The 17658-nt window shown below is 46.1% G+C and overlaps 1 protein-coding gene across 29 annotated transcripts in view; it reads right to left on the bottom strand.

The window, feature by feature from the left end:
* CELF2 (CUGBP Elav-like family member 2) overlaps positions 1–17658 on the bottom strand; it is a 559297-nt gene that overhangs the window by 117397 nt on the left and 424242 nt on the right. For all 29 annotated transcript variants that reach the window (XM_081879933.1, XM_081879914.1, XM_081879916.1 and 26 more), the window contains one exon: positions 16044–16126. In XM_081879933.1, coding sequence (XP_081736059.1) covers positions 16044–16126 — 83 coding nt within the window. The remainder of the gene's footprint in view (positions 1–16043; positions 16127–17658) is intronic.

Below are 17658 nucleotides of genomic sequence, written 5' to 3'. Positions count from 1 at the left end.
GTTCCCACCCCTGCCCCAGTATAGACATTTTTGTACTCTTTTTTTTTTTTTTTGGCACAGGAACTCCATTAAAAAATGTGAAGTGTAAATTTTGAAGGATGGCTGTGCTTCATTTTGCCAATTGATTAGGAAAGTGCAGATTATGTTTACAGTGGACGCTTGGGTTGTGAACGTGATCCGTGCGGGAGGCATGTTTGCAACCCGCAGCACTCGCAACCTGCAGTGCCACATCTGCACATGCGCGGGTTGCGATTTGGCGCTTCTGCACATGCACAAAGTGCGATTTAACGCTTCTGCCCATGCATGACAGCCAAACCCCAGAAGTAACCAGTTCTGGTACTTCCGGGTTTCGGTGGGTCCGTAACCCGAAAAAATGCCACCTGAAGCGTCTGTAACCCGAGGTATGACTGTACCTTTAAATGCCAGCTGAATCAAATTTCTCCCACATCCCTTTCTGGAAACAGTGTCACAGCTTTAAATGCAAACAGACTCCCTATACAATGTATGTACATTCCCAATAAACTGCTTGCCATCCCATTATCAAACTTTCTTCGGGGACATAGAATCATAGAGTTGGAAGGGAACCTTTTGCCCATCGTGCGAATCAAAACCCGGAGATTAAGTGTCTCATGCTCTACCAACTGAGCTATCCCAGGAACGAGCAATAGGCGCTTATCGTTTCTTTAAAAGAAAACCTTAAGACTCTTCGGTTTCCATCAAGAACACACAAGACACGTTGCAGTTCTCTATGACCTGCAAGTGCCCACGCCCAACAGGGGTCAAATGTGGCTTGCTGCAATCAAAGAAGCACAATTTTGCACCGGTTTTTAGGAGTCGGAGCTGAGGCACACATCCTCGACATATCAGAGAGCACAAGGAAGCTGAATTTAATTACCCCCAAATAGAATTTAAAGCAGGAGTTTGGGATTAACACCTCTGCCCTTTCAGAAAGCACCAGGGGATCTTAAACAACTACTAACAAATGAACGCGAACAAGACTCTATTTCTCATCCAGCGTATGGCACCTCCGGCAGCACAGCACTCCTTCAACACCATGCTGCGGCGCTGGTTCATTGCCGATGCACATGGCAGCGTGCCAGCTCCCGACTTGCTCACGCTACAGCTGGCAGCAACCTGGCTTGCCCTCGGAAGCCTCCTGTCCAAGTAGCAATTAGACTTTGCTACCGCAGACCCGAGAATTATTCAGCCTAAAGCAGCAAAGCTACAGACCACTTAGAACAGACTTTCAGGAGGAGAAAGGGTAGAGGTGGAGGCGGTGACGAAACAATCTGCACCAAACAGCCAGGGCCGGCCCTGCTATTAGGCAAGAGTGACGTGTGACCTCCTCCAGTGGCAGATGCTGAGGAGCAATGGCAGCACCTCCCTGGCTGTTCCTCCTGAGCTTCCTGGCTGTGATCCCTTCTGTTGGGAAGACCGAGCTGTGTGTGCACCATGCAGCCTGCCCTAAATGGCCTGCTGCCGTCCGGTGTGGCAGAGGGTGCTATCCTATGACCAGTATTGAAGTAAGATTAATCTGCTAGTCCAGTTGGCTCCTGCTCGTGGGCCCCTACCTTGTCCTTCATCTCAGGCAGCAAAATACCTTGAGCTGGAATCATAAACATCACTTTCCCATTGTGTAGCTGCTTAATGACACAGCAGTCTCCTTGACCTTAGAAGTGGCCATTTGATGGTAGCCCAAGTCATCCTTGGCAATGCTAGAGTGGAGACATGCGTTATATCAGGGTAGCCAATCTGACACGCTCCAGAGGTTGTTGGGCTACAACTGCCATCATCCCTGGCCATTGGCCACGCTGGCTGGGGCTGATGGGGACTTTAGTCCAACAATGTCTGGAGTGCACCATGTTGACTACATTGGCTATACAGGGTGAAGGTTCCCCAAGATGCATTTGTCACATATTGTGTGTGTGTGTGTGTATCTGTGCTTGTGTGAATGCGGACCATGAGCAGGAGAGAACCAGCAAGCAGGAGAAATCCCCCTCCTGTAGATTCTGTCCTGCAGTGCCTTGTTGGCCGCCATTTTGTCTGCGTTTGCCCTAGGCAGGTTGTAATCCCTGCTAGGAAGGGAAATGACTTGGGAGGAGATATTGTGGGGATAACTGAAGCTTGCCTCCACCAAGTTGGTGTCCAGATGTTTTCGACAGTTTGTTAGACAGCTGTGCCGGATGAGGCTGATGGGAGTTGTAGTCCAAAACGCGCCAGGTTGCTGAATTTACATTTATCTACACGCCCATCTGCTGCTCCAGCAATTAGCAGTGCCTGGTAATCATGTTTGGATGTTTACTGAGATAACATGCTCTTCTGCCCTGACTTTCCTCAGCTATTTACAGAAATAGATGCCAGATATGTAACTGGGATAGAGATGATAAACTCCAGAAAGGTCTAGACTTTGAGGCTTCTGTAGGTCAGGGTCCTGTGGAAGCATTTAAGATCCCTCAGAATCCTTATTAGATAAGGACTGAAGTGGATGGGCAGGGGGTTATGGGAGTTGGATGCTATTTCAGACCTCCTAAATGCTGGTTTGGACTTCTGACATGTGAGTAAATAGCCCAGTCCGAACTATTTCTAAACTGAATTCTGAGAACTTGATGATGAATTGCATCTGCTGATAACCCTCCCCTACAGCTCAGCCAGTTCTGGGTCAAGCAGCATCTTCTGGCATTGAAATCAGATATTTTGTCTTATGCTGGTGTAGAGGGAGGTCAGGGTTGCAGTGTAAGTAAGGTCGCTGGATCAAAACCCTAACAATAAAATATTCTTTCTCCCTCCACATCCCCGTGTCTCACATCGAGACCTTGCAGCTCGGAAGCATCAGTTTATGTGGCATATAAACACACTTGTAAAAGATTTTTATGAGATGTTTATGGTTCCCAGCTGCTATCACCACCCTTCATGCCTCTCATCATTAAATCCTTCTCCAAAACGGCATTGGCAGCCCAGTATAGGTTTTTTTCCTCCACACCCTAATTTGCGGCCAGCATCATTAAAGGAGGTTAATGCCGGCCGTGAGCGGTTCCCATTTGCCGCCTCCATTTCTGAGGCCTGCAACGTTGTTTACCATTTGCCTTCCTAATCTCATTGATGTTGCAAAGGCGTCCGAGGCAGCGTCAGGGGTGGCTGTCTCACAAACACCCGCTCATTAGCCAGGCCAGTTTTAATAGCATGTGTCATGATGCTAATGAGGCTGCTGGAAAAGTTCTGTACTTTCCACTTTCGGGTGTCAGCAAAGTGGCTGATACCAGCCCAGTGGGCAGAGATGCGTTTAAGGACCTTCACCCATCGCCGGCTCGCTTTGGCTAAGCGCCACCGCAGACCAAGGCCGGGCTTTTAAACTGTGATGGCCTGGGACTCGGAACCAGAGCAGTCTCAGTCTGCACCAGATCCTTTGCCTCAGGCATCATCTGAACCAAGTCTGGGGCCTGATCCTGAAGAATCCCAGTCTGCACAGGTTCCCCTGCAACAAACACCAGCTGGGCCGAGTCAGGGGCCTGAGCCTGCCCTGGCTCCAGATGCAGGGATTACCTCATTGCCTTCAGCTGGGCCATCACTTACAGCTGCTCCACTACTGGTTGGGTCAGGGGAGACTGAGGCGGCTCCTGGGTCTAGTAACCCACTGACATCTCCCGAGCTGCAGAGACTAAGGTCTGAGAGAAGGAGAGACCTGAGTACTCGCAGGAGGAGTGCTCGCCTTCGGGAGAAACAGGGAGGTGAGTCGCTGGGAGATCAGGACTGGCCGTTACACCAACAAAGATCAAAGGTTGTCGGACTCCGCCGCAGGTTGTGGGAGCAACATTGCTGTATGACAGACCCTGCCTGAGATCTTGTACCTGTCCTTGCCTGGTTTCCTGCCTCATGTCCTGCCTTAACCCTGTTGGACTAACTCCTAGTGGAACCTATGGATTCTGGACTGGACCTGGACCGCGGTTCTCGGTTACCCCCGGGCCCAGCCCATAAACATCCCAGACCCTCTTTGAGGTTGTACTGTATGCTTTCAGGACCTCCTTGTGGGAGGCATCTGGATACTACCATTGGATCAGACAGATACTTAGTCCAACCCCGCAAGGCTCTCCCCACACCTGCTGGACCTGTGGCTTCTATTGGATCTCCAGACCAGGACCTGCCTGCAGCTGGGCAAGAAGAATAGAGACCAGAACCTTGGGCAGGCAGGCAGAACTGGAAACACCTACTGTCCCAGTTTGATGAGCACCTGTTACTGGGGCAGCTCTTTAAAGCCTGCCTGCCCTGAAGGCGGGGCAACACCAAATGGTTTTGTCTCTTTGGGGGTGGCACTTTGGGGGTGGAACAAGGGCATGGGCCGGCCTTCTCATGCTAAAATCATGGTTATAGTGGGGATGGGGTTTTTAATTGGGTGGGTGCTGTTTATTTGGGGTGGTTGGGGTTGTTCTAAATTGTTCGTGTTGTATGTTGTCTTTGTCTTTGTATTTGTTTTATAAGGCTGATATTGCACAGCTTTTTAAATGTGTTTGTGGGACGGGGTTTATTGTTTTGTTGGTTTGGCTTTAACTATTTCCTTGTGTTTTTATTCTGCGAACTGTCCTGAGATCTTGTGATGAAGGGCAGTACAGTGGTACCTCAGGTTACAGACGCTTCAGGTTACAGACGCTTCAGGTTACAGACTCCACTAACCCGGAAGTAGTACCTTGGGTTAAGAACTTTGCTTCAGGATGAGAACAGAAATTGCGCGGCAGCGGCAGCAGGAGGCCCCATTAGCTAAAGTGGTACCTCAGGTTAAGAACAGTTTCAGGTTAAGAATGGACCTCCGGAATGAATTGTGTTCATAAGCAGAGGTACCACTGTATATAAGATTAGAGAACTGGGCCAAAACAAACAAGATGAATTTTAATAGGGAGAAATGTAAAGTATTGCACTTGGGCAAAAAAATTGAGAGGCACAAATACAAGATGGGTGACACCTGGCTTGAGAGCAGTACATGTGAAAAGGATCTAGGAGTCTTGGTTGACCACAAACTTGACATGAGCCAACAGTGTGACGCGGCAGCTAAAAAAGCCAATGCAATTCTGGGCTGCATCAATAGGAGTATTGCATCTAGATCAAGGGAAGTAATAGTGCCACTGTATTCTGCTCTGGTCAGACCTCACCTGGAGTACTGTGTCCAGTTCTGGGCACCACAGTTCAAGAAGGACACTGACAAAGTGGAAAGTGTCCAGAGGAGGGCAACCAAAATGGTCAAAGGCCTGGAAACGATGCCTTAAGAGGAACGGCTAAGGGAGCTGGGCATGTTTAGCCTGGAGAAGAGGAGGTTAAGGGGTGATATGATAGCCATGTTCAAATATATAAAAGGATGTCACATAGAGGAGGGAGAAAGGTTGTTTTCTGCTGCTCCAGAGAAGCGGACACGGAGCAATGGTTCCAAACTACAAGAAAGAAGATTCCACCTAAACATTAGGAAGAACTTCCTGAAAGTAAGAGCTGTTCGACAGTGGAATTTGCTGCCAAGGAGTGTGGTGGAGTCTCCTTCTTTGGAGGTCTTTAAGCAGAGGCTTGACAACATTATGTCAGGAGTGCTCTGATGGTGTTTCCTGCTTGGCAGGGGGTTGGACTCGATGGCCCTTGTGGTCTCTTCCAACTCTATGATTCTATGATTCTATTCTATGATTCTATAAATCTTGATGATGATGATGATGGTAAGTGCCATTTTCCTAGAAAAAGAGGTGCCGGAACTTAACAGGAACACTTTCCTTGTTCTCTTATAACGGCAATGGCACCCACCTGGGAGGTGCCAGAACTGAGTTCCAGTGAGTTCCAGCTGGGGAAAAAACAACATGGTGATGGTGATGATGTCCAGGGCTGTCTGAGCCTTGAATTGGGAACTTTCCAGTCTGTGAGTTGGATGTGGCAAACCTTGAAAGGAGACTGGCCATACTCCTTGCACCAATTGGTCAGAGCAGGTCAACTAATACTCCCTGGCCTTTGTAAAGGCTTCTAGGGCAGGCTTATTGACTGCTGCATAGCCATTGCTCGCCTTGTCTTTGACTGCACAGGTGCCATATCAGATGGGTTGACACTGTATCATTTCCCAGGTGGATGAGCTACCCTAGAAGGGCACGACATGTCCCTCCCCAAGGTACTGCCTTCTCCTAACACCCCCTAACACCCAGGGCATACCCCGTCAACATCAGAGGCCACGCAGACCACCTGAGGGTTTCCACTTTGCACCCACATCCGCCCGGTTGACCACAAAACGAGTCACGGATATTAGCTTGTTTCTAGATAAGCTGCGGGCTTTCAGTTAATGGCGAAGCAATCTCAGCCACACGCCTGGAAAATCTGCAATAACCGGGAACAATCAGACTGTAACACACTGTCTTCTAAATTTTTTTTAAATAGATGTTAATAAGCTCTCGCAGTCTGATTAAGGGCCTCCACGAAACAGCTCAGGGTGATGTTGTGGGCAGCATGTTGGACTTGGCCTGGCCCTTGTCACATGATATGGATTTTTTTTTTTGAACCTCGAGATTATATTTGCTTGAAACTGTTTTTAATGTTGTGTTTTAAAATTGCTGTGACCCGTCCTGAGACCGTGGGGATGAAGGGCAAGTAAAAAAAAAATCAAATTTATTATTGTTATTGTTATTAAATCAGTTTGCAGCTGTGATGCAGCTGTGATGTGATGTGAGCCGCTCCAGGCAAGCAGAAGGCATGGTCAGGGTTCAAGGACATATTCCAGTGAGGCAAAATGCTTTGGGTACAAATCAGGGCCAGGGATGGGTGCAGCCCATGGAGAGGTCAAAGGGCAAGATAGAGAATCCTAGAGGCCCACACTTGGCCATTGGGATTGGGGCTCCATACTCCTGTGTTATGCAGAAGTGCTAAGCCCTTTAATGTCACAACCTATCTTTTCAATGCTGGCTACGTCCTTGGCTTTCGGATTGCCCCTTGCCGAGATCATTCTGGTTTGCAGTGAGCATATGGAGAAGTGACAGCTGTCTGTCCCCGGGGAACTCATCCTTTCATTCAGTAGGCCAGTGAGCATAATTTCAGGTCCAGTTTCAGAGTAACCTTTGAGAGATGTCATTTATGGTATTCGGAGAACAAACATCCCCGTAAAATAGGTGTGGTTTTTGTCACATTCACACTGTGCGTTTTGGGCTGGATGGTTTTGGAAGGAAATTTGTGAAATGGCATCTCCTGGGTGACCTTGGGCCAGGCACAAGCTCTCGGCTAACCTACTACGTTTTGGGGAGTGAGGAAGTCAGCTCTGCTGTTGGACTCTGCTATTATTTTTGGGACTGGACAACATTTAGCTTGGTAAAGCTACGTTTGATGAAGAAGCTTTCAGAAAACCAAAGAATTTCAATTTTACCTTCTGAAAAATCTCAAGTAATGCTAGCTAAACAAACAAATATCAGTAAGTAATATTACTGCAAGTACTTGGCAGTCATTTTTTAAATTATTTCTGTTATTTACACACATTTTACCTACCAAGCAAAACTAAATTATATTTAATCTTTTGAATTCCCAAGTCAAGTTACAACTTTTTAGCACCTTCTCATTTGGGGATTTGAAAGTTGCAAATTTCAAAACGCCCTACTGGCCCATGGACATTTGTCCCAAAGACTTGCCTTGACAGCAGCATAGGTTGGGATGATAAAATAAGATGAGTTACTTTAGGGTGTCTGGATCTTTGCAGAACACAGATTGGGAACATGAAGCCCAGGAGCCAAATCTGTCCCTTCTGGCTTCCCTAATGGGTCCGGGGGGGTTCTGCCCACGCCACACCCCTCACTGGCCCTGCTCTGCATGGCACAAGCATGGCGCATGCCGTGAGTGCATGACATCAGCATGTCATGTGGTGTGCTGACATCATGTCACACAGCGCTGTCCCTCTCAATCACAGAGGCAAGGCTGTGTGCTTGTCTCTAACCCTGGGGCAAATGGGATAACTGTGTTGCCCTCACATTCTAACCAGCGATCTGGGAGTCTGCTGAAATAAGCAATCAGTTGCGTGTCACCGGCAGTTCACTCTATCATCAAAAGTCAGCCACCAATGGTATGATGGGGATCATGTAAATCAGCCTTAATTTCCCCTTTGATGCAAGGAAAGAAAGATCAAGGCTTTAGAATTTGGTTCTCTTTTCCTTCTTTAAAGTTTTGTCAGCCGGTTCCCTCAGTCAACATCTGGACAACCCGCAAAGGTGATGAATTCCTTTAATATCTCTTCATGAATCAGCCGCTCCAAGCACAACTATTTTTGCTGAATTCTCCCTCCAGGAGGGTTAAAAACTCACACACAAAAAAAACTTCCTTGTACCAAGCACAGTATTCTGGGGGCCATATTCACCAATGCCCCATTACAGGAGGGCTGTAAAAATGATATACGAGGATGTGTTTTTATAGGGCAGAAAATCATAACACAATGCTAGCATGAGCAAGGAGGATGCAATGACCAAGAAGACACAGAAGCTGCAAAGAGAAGATAACTGAAGGAGTATAGGGAATAAGGTACAGGCAAAGTCTGCTCAGAAATAGAATTTGAAGTAAAGCACTGAACATGGTTGCAACCAGCCTGGAGCTGGGAACCTGTTTAGCACCAAAAGAACCCGGTGCAAGAGACTCATAGCAATGCAGTTATTATTCACTACTTCATGTGAATGTGGTAGATACACTGACATCCTAAACAGCTTGGGACCCAAGGACCTGAGAGTGCTTTCTCTGGTACTGCCCTATCCAACTATTAAGATCTGATGGGAGTGACCTGCTTGTTATTCTGGCCTTAGCTTCTGACGACAGGGCATTCTTGGTGGTGGCTCCCCAGTTATGGAACTCCTTCCCAAACAGCATGTGGTTGTCCCTCACAATGACCTTAAAAGAACCTTTTTGTTTACTCAGGCCTTTGGAATGTAACCAGCCTGTCTGGCGACACCGGTGCTTTGTATATTGTTATAATGATGTCAACATTACTTTAAAAAAACATGGTTGTGCTGTACCTTTAGCTGCATATACACCCATTGGGAGGAAGGGCGAAATGTAAGTATGAGAAAACAAATCCATAAATATCAATTCTACTATGAAGGGTAGCCCTCCTGCAATAGCAAGGGGATATTATTTGGACTTCATCAAGTCTTGCAATTTCCCCAAAGGAGATAATGTCCATTAACTTGTTCCTCTTCCCCCATTGCTAGAGTCTTTATCCAGCCATTGACTGCCTTGCTCCTCAGCTATCATTGATACATAGAAAAGCTGAATTTCTATGTATCTACTCACAGCACCTTGCTAAAAAGAGTAAAATAACTGGTACATGAAATTGAAGTCGTATGTGTAATTTTGATATGATGGATCAAAGATCTGTGTTATGTGTGTGTTGCTAATTTTGTACAACTCTCCTATTTTCCAATTCCACAGATGTCAAAAAGCAGGTGTTGCATTGGGCCCTACTGCCATGAGGCTTGAGTTGGCTGTGCAATGTGAAAATACCTTTGCCATTTTGGGGTGCATGTTTTCCACTTGTGGGTGTCCATCCCTGTTCCTTCATCTTGCTAACCAGAGTCTAGTATCTGCACTGCTGTGTGTATAACATATATAAGGTTTCCAATGGACGTTGAATAATTTTGCTCTGCCCCATGTTTCCCATTTACACGCCATCCATTTACAGCCCATAACTTTCTCCCAAAGAATCCCGGGAACTCTAGTTTGCGCTGGGAACTGTAGCTCTGGGAGGGATAAACTACAGCGTCCCAAAATTCTCCGGGGAATCTATTTTGCATTAAATGGATTGTGTTCATGCATCCACAGACTATTCTGAACAGATGCTTCCCTGAAATCAATTGCTATCCTAAGTTGTTGTAAAACCCATTTAAAAGAAAGAAAAGAAAAGAAAACAAACCACCAGTGTTTTCTTTTGTTAACAAAACTGGTGCTTCTCTATGTGTGTTAGAGGGGGGCGGGGGCGGTTACAGGTTTACAGGAAGGAGATTAAAATACAACCACCATGCTCATAGATGACATCTGGCAGAAAGCAACTATTAATATTTTACAAGACATTAAGTTTCTGCCTGCTCCTTTTTTGCCGTTAAAGTTTTAAGAGCATTCTGAACACTATATTTCTCAGTTATTACACCCTTAATTAAGCGGACACACACAAGGAATCCTCTAATGAAAATGGCTCTAGAAGAACCATGAGGCATCCTCAGATGAGAGTAGATAGAGGACCCCAAATCAAAGCAAGGAATCACTGGGGTTAGTCTGCCAGAGGACGACTCAGTGCTAAAGGAATGTGGAATTTAACTGAGGATTAAACGTGGTTATTGGCACTATAAGCCCATAAAGCTAGGGCACTAACAGCCATTATCATGTTACATTTACTTAACATTAACCGCCCCAATGAATCCCAACGCGGCTTTTGAAAGCCAGTCAATCTGATAGGAAATAAAAAAGGTGCCGTATTATCCAAGATATTATCTTGCATATTGTATCCAAGGCAATATCCAATATATCTTATTTTGCTGGACCAATTTACGTAAATGGAACTTTGAACTTCCATGCATTGCAGTTTTTTTGGGAGCCCAGAGAATTGGCTGAAAATGTTGAATCTCAAAAGGGCTGGTGAAGGACAAGGGATTGGATCAGTGCTTGGAAAAGTGACCACTGAGCCTGAGCTTTCTTTTGTTGATTTTTTAATATTTATTCCAGGTATTGAAATGCCACTAAATATTCAAAATCTCCAAGCAGCGTACATCAGTTTATTTAATGAAAATATATATGCAAAGAACCAAATTCACCATGATTTGTTCTTATTACAAATCAATCAATCAATCAATCAATAAAATAATATATTTATTGCTTATTATATGAATAAGTACTGAATAATAATAATCTTATTTTCTGCACTTGCTTTAAAAAGCTCAGACCCAGTGGCCCCCTCTCCAAGCACTAATCCAACTGTACCCTCTCAGTTTCACAATTTCTTAGATTATTATAAATCGCTTTGGGATGTGTCATGGGAAGTGATTCGTAAATGAAAATAAGTACATAATGCCAGCAATAATATTCACTTTCGCCCCAAAACTCTGCAGTGCTTGAAGGTTCAATGTTCCATTGACGTAAGTTGGTCCAGTAAAATAAAATACCAGATTTTAACAAAAATAAAACTATAACAACAACAACAACAACAACAACAATTTGATTTCATCTGATTGCTGCCTAGGCTATAAAAGAGAGTAAAAAATAAAGTGAGATGTGTGTGTGTGTGGGGGGGGGGAGAGATAGAAATAAGCAAACAAATATTTCTAAATTAATCAGCCTCCTAATTTCATACTCTTTAGAAGACCTGATTCACAGGTTCCCATGTGGCCACTGAGTTGTTCATTGTTCATTGTCCATTGCCCATCAGGTGTCAGGACGGGAGAGTAAGGCTTGGATTCAGAGCACTCACCCCTTCAGAACAAGGGGGCACACCGGTACGGCGTCCCAGTTGTCTGTTAGCAACATCTATCATCCTGACCCCTGATCTAGGACAGGGGTTGGCAAGGTTTACCTCACCCGGGCCGGTTCACTCCGGGGGAGATCCCTCTGTGGGCCAGATCGCGCCCCCGCCCCCCCCCCCGATTTCCTGCATCTATAGATGCGATTTCCGGTGTCTGCGCAGATACGATTTCCGGTGACACAGAAGCGAGTCCCCATTCCGTGCTGCGCCGCTTTAGCGCAGCACGCAGGGACTTGCTGAGCAGGTGACTTGGTTAGGGGCGGCTTGGGGGCTGGTTAAACCACCCTTGTGGGCCGCTTGTGGCCCATGGGCCTTGGGTTACCGACCCCTGATCTAGGACCAATCATTCCAACTGCATACTGAAATAATAATAATAATAATAATAATAATAATAATAATAATAATAATAATTTATTTATACCCCGCCCATCTGGCTGGGTTTCCCCAGCCACTCTGGGCGGCTTCCAATAAAACACTAAAATACAATAACCTATTAAACATTAAAAGCTTCCCTAAACCAGGGCTGCCTTCAGATGTCTTCTAAAAATCAGATAGATGTTTATCTCTTTGACATCTGATGGGAGGGCGTTCCACAGGGCAGGTGCCACTACCTCTGCCTGGTTCCCTGTAACTTGGCTTCTTGCAGCGAGGGAACCACCAGAAGGCCCTTGGCACTGGATCTCAGTGTCCAGGTAGAACGATGGGGGTGGAGACGCTCCTTCAGGTATACTGGGCCGAGGCCATTGAGGGCTTTAAAGGTCAACACCAACACTTTGAATTATGCTCGGAAACGTACTGGGAGCCAGTGTAGTTCTTTCAAGACCGATATGGTTGATCCAAGGTGGGCTGTTTTTGTTTAGCCACCCACAGAAACTGCTTGCATCCCAGTCTGGAGAGCCTTCTGCATCCAATCTGTTGCCTTAGCCGCATGTGATACAGAGCCTTTGTAGGCCCTTTCTAGAAGTTTCGAAAGGGAAGTACAGCAAAACGCACCATTAACTTCTTATTAATTTCACAAGGCGCACATGCACACCCGAAAAGACAATTTCCTTAAAATAGTGGTGCTGCAACTTTAAATTACAGAACTGGCTCAGTGTTTAATGAGAGATTTAGCACAGCAGGGTTTCTGTTAAATTAAGTTGTGCCTTCACATCACAGTGGGGAAACAGGTGTATATTGGTTTAGAATTATGGAAATGTTGACTAATTCCAAGGCTTGTAATCAAACAGCTACGCACCCAAGCAATATTTTCTTCCAAGAGGTGGCATTAATCATGCATGCCTAGCAATGTTGTCTTCATGTCCACACAAAAAAAGCACTGAAACTCAAAAGGAACAAACAAGGTGCCAATGCGTTTGTGTTGAGGAGCGGGGCGGGCAGTTTTTCTGCTAGAGGCGCACACAAAATCAAAGCTGCAGATGCCCACGTCCTTTTAAACGGAGAATGCGGCAGAGAGAATAATACGACAAAACTAATTGGGCCAGCAAGGCCTTACTGGATTTTAATTCTCAGTCAGCCCTGAACTGGGAGGTTTTTTTTCCACGAACACACAAGTTCAGCATATTCCACTAACAGTATTATTTTCCAGGGACAGTCCCAGATTAACAGAAACCGTCCTGGTTTCTTATTTGATCCCAGAACGTCCCACTTTTCCTTAGAAAATCCCTATTTTCATTTTTTAAAATGTTGGAAGGTATGGTAAAGGTAAAGGGACCCCTGACCGTTAAGTCCAGCCGTGAATGACTCTGGGGTTGCAGCGCTCATCTCGCTTTACTGTCCACAGACAGCTTCCAGGTCATGTGGCCAGCATGACTAAGCTGCTTCTGGTGAACCAGAGCAGTGCATGGAAACGCCATTTACCTTCCTGCCGGAGCGGTACCTATTTATCTACTTGCACTCTGACATGCTTTCTAACTGCTAGGTTGGCAGGAACAGGGACCAAGCAACAGGAACTCACCCCGTCGCAGGGATTCGAACCTCCAACCTTCTGATCAGCAAGCCCAGGATGCCCCTATTTTCGTCAGAGGGTATGGAGTTATGTGACTCCCCAAGCCAAGGAGATCAGTAACTATACAACCTTTAGAAGACGTCTGAAGGCAGCCCTATATAGCGAAGTTTGTTTAATGTTTGTTTTATTACCTTTTTTATATACCATTTTTTTGCTCTATAAGACGCATCAGACCACAAGACGCACCTAGTTTTTGGAGGAGGAAAACAAGAGAAAAAAAATCTGAATCTCAGAAGCCAGAACAGCAAGAGGGATCTCTGCACAGTGAAAGCAACAATCCCTTTTGCTGTTCTGGCTTCTGGGATAGCCGTGCAGCCTGCGTTCACTCCATAAGACGCACACACATTTCCCCTTACTTTTCAGGAGGGAAAAAGTGAGTCTTATAGAGCAAAAATTACGGTATGTTGGAAGTCACCCAGAGTGGCTGGAGCAACCTAGTCAGGTGGGCAGGGTATAAATAATACAGTTGTTGTTGTTGGATAGGACAACCCTATTTTCATCGAAGAAATGTTGGAGGGTATATACTAAGGAGTCACACACGCAGCAAAACAAACAAAACCTAAACTCAAAACCTTCAAATTGCTGTGGGGACCAGATGTCAAAACCACTCATGGCTCATCTGCAGCTGTCGAGAAATGTGAGCCACAGAAGATTGATCTGGCTTTCTGGTGACGCTGGGAGAGAGAAAGGAACCACTTCAATTTGTACACAGAATGGGGATGCTGGCCAGTATTGACAGCACCCTTGTTTTACAATGGAAAGGGGCACAGAGGGACTGATCTAAATTGCGGGTCTCGTGGGAGGGCAGGCAGGGGAGGGAAATCGATAGGATTCATTCTGCACACTTTGGTAGAGCAAACTGAACAAGTCCAATTTGGGGTGCGTGAGCCACATTTGACAGCAGGCAGTGCCTTTGGTGCTCAATCCTAAGAAGCTGATTCTTTCTCTCTGCTCCAGAATTCCAGAGATAAAAGGGAAAGGGACATATGTTTAACAGCGCTATTTATGATCCTGTCATTGATATCACTGTCGGAGGGTGCTTCCAGACGGATGTGCTTTTGTTGTTCATTGTGGGATTGGTGCTGTTTATGCGTGCAAGTAATTGGAATCGAAATGCCAGCCTGTATCCCTTGCTCCCAATTTAATCTGGATTTATACTTTCTGGGGGGAATCCAATAAGTAAAAACAAAAAATGCCAGCAACTCACATGTGATATCTCAATGATACATTTGCAAAGTAAGTCCCTGTCTGATAGCACCCTAAGTCTCCACAACCCCGCATAACACACATAGAAAACTGCCTCATGCCAGACCATCCAGTTCTGCATACTCTGACTGGCAACAGCTCTCCAGGGTCTCTGGCACAAGGTATTTCCCATCACCAGGCATTGAGCTTCGAGGACATTCGGCATGCAAAACTTGTGCTCTACCACTAAGCCATGGTTCGCTGGTGTTTACCACCTGCAGTATTTATTTTGTCGAAGCATAGAATTGTAGGGTTGGAAGGGACCACGAGGGTCATCTAGTCCAACCCCTGCAATGCAGGAACCTTTTGCCCAACGTGGGGCTCAAACCCGCAACCCTGAGATTCAGAGTCTCATCCTCTACCCAATGAGCGGTGCCAGCTTGTTTGCTGCGGGGCATCATGTCCTGCCCTAAGTAAATAGCATGTTCAATGCGCATTTAAAGCACGTGGAATTGTGCGCATAATAAATCCAGAGAATCCACTGTCAGTGCTGGGTGGGGAACCTGTGGCTCTGCAGGTGTCCTTGGACTCCCAACAAACAGCATAAGCAGTGGTCAGGGCTGATGGGAGTTGTAGTCCAAAAACTTCTGGAGTGCCACAGACTTCCCATCAACATTCCCAGCACCTAGGGAAGACCTTATTAATAAATCAAGTAGGCATTTTAAGTTTGAATGCATAGTTTTAACTGATTTATAACTATTGTATCGCATCTTTGTAAAATGTGTTTCCACCCCTCAGCCCGGACGCTTGAGGTCCAGCTCAGAGGGACTTCTGGCAGTTCCCTCATTGCGAGAAGCAAATTTACAGGGAACCAGGCAGAAGGCCTTCTCAGTGGTGGCGCCCACCATGTGGAAGGCCCTCCCATCAGATGTCAAGGAAATAAACAACTATCTGACTTTTAGAAGACATCTGAAGGCAGCCCTATATCAGGAAGTTTTTAATGTTTGATGTTTTGTTGTGTTTTAATATATATTGGAAGCTGCCCAGATTGACTGGGGCAGCCTAGTCAAATGGGTTGTTTAGATAAAAATAAATAAATCCGCTGCTGGTTCGAATCTGGAGGGCAGCTACTATGCAACATTATGAACAGTTTTCAACCATATTAACAAGCTCATGATTGGGCTGACCAATGGGCACAGTTTGCAGACATTTAGCCACCAGCTTATTACCCTCCTGTGGAAGTCCGAGGCAGTTGTGGGTTACCCATATCCTTTAAGTAGCACCTTCTGCAAGCAAAGTTATTTATTTCACTTCCCTCCCGCCAACCTGCTTCCAGCTCCAAAAGTGAAAGGAAGTAAATGTACTCACCCCAGGTAAGGTTTTAATATTGTGCAGTGCATTCTGTGCTTCAAGCGCAGCTTTTCTTGTATAAAACGTTACGAAACAACAACCTACAGAGAGAAATTGGAAAGCTTTCAGATATTACCGGGGATGGATTGCTCAGCTACAATAGAAAAACAGAGAGAGCGATTCAGGGCTGGGGGTATAGAGATGAATGAGAGAAATGAATATACGAAGGCTTGGAAAGGTGACTTCTAATGAGCCAACATGAGTGGCATGAATCACAGGAACACTTTATTGTTTAAAAAGTCAAGGAGAGAAATATTAAAAACCACCCCCTTCTCACTTCACACAAGCTACCCACGAAGCACACCTACAGCTTCAGCAAACTCTTACTGCTCGGAAATCACGTTAACCAAAAGTTCAGTCACCATCACGATGTAAACAGTGGGGTATGCTTGTTTTGTGGGCTGTTGCCACATGCCTCAAGTGCAGATTGGTTTTAAAATTTTCAACAGCCAAAGGTCAGTTTCTTCCCGCCCTAAAAGCCATCAATGGATTCCTCTGGCAAGCTGAGCCACAGAAAACAAGTTCACTACATTTATCCCCAGTGAAGATCCTCACCCCTTACTGTTCAAGAAGGTGCCAAGAAGCTGAGAATTGGGACAAGTTTGCGAGCTCATCTGAAGCCTCATCTGCGATGGGGATACCCCTGGCTGAAGCCTGTGAGAACTGCTGCCAATCAATGTAGACAGTATTGAGACCAACAGTTTTTCTTGGTTTAAGGCAGGGGTAGGCAACCTAAATGGGACGCGGGTGGTGCTGTGGGTTAAACCACAGAGCCTAGGGTTGGCCGATCAGAAGGTCAGCGGTTCGAATCCCCGTGATGGGGTGAGCTCCCGTTGCTCAGTCCCAGCTCCTGCCAACCTAGCAGTTCGAAAGCACAAAGTGCAAGTAGATAAATAGGTACCGCTCTGGCAGGAAGGTAAACGGCATTTCCGTGCGCTGCTCTGGTTCGCCAGAAGCGGCTTAGTCATGCTGGCCACATGACCCGGAAGCTGTACGCCAGCTCCCTCGGCCAATAAAGCGAGATGAGCGCCACAACCCCAGAGTCATCCGTGACTGGACCTAATGGTCAGGGGTCCCTTTACCTTTTTAGGCATCCTAAGGCCTGTGGGCTGGATGTGGCCCTATCGCCTTCTCAATCTGGCCCACAAATGGTCCAGGAATCAGCGTGTTTTTACATGTGTCCTTTTATTTAAAATGCATCTCTGGGTTATTTGTGGGGCATAGGAATTCGTTCATTCCCCCCGCCCCAGACCACCACATGGTCTGAGGGACAGTGGACTGGCCCACGGCTGAAAAATGTTGCTGACCCCTGGTTCAAGGCAATTTTCTATGTTCCTAATAGACAGTGGGATCTGCAGGGAAGAATTGATGCCCAGGGGAAGGGTTAAATGTCCCCATGTTTGCTTGAAACACATCACAGATAATCCTCAGTTTTCCTTGTAACATGTAGTCCCATCTTATGGGTATATGGGTGGTGTTGTGGTCTAAACCACTGAGCCTCTTGCGTTGGCGGCTTGAATCCCCACGGCGGGGTGAACTCCTGAAAGCATGCCATTGCACGTAGATAAATAGG

Source organism: Podarcis erhardii, assembly GCF_964252035.2.
Source record: "Podarcis erhardii genome assembly, chromosome: 10".
Taxonomy (NCBI): Eukaryota; Metazoa; Chordata; class Lepidosauria; order Squamata; family Lacertidae; genus Podarcis; species Podarcis erhardii.
Note: the sequence above shows the minus strand (reverse complement) of the source record. Positions and strands in the feature narration are given on the sequence as shown.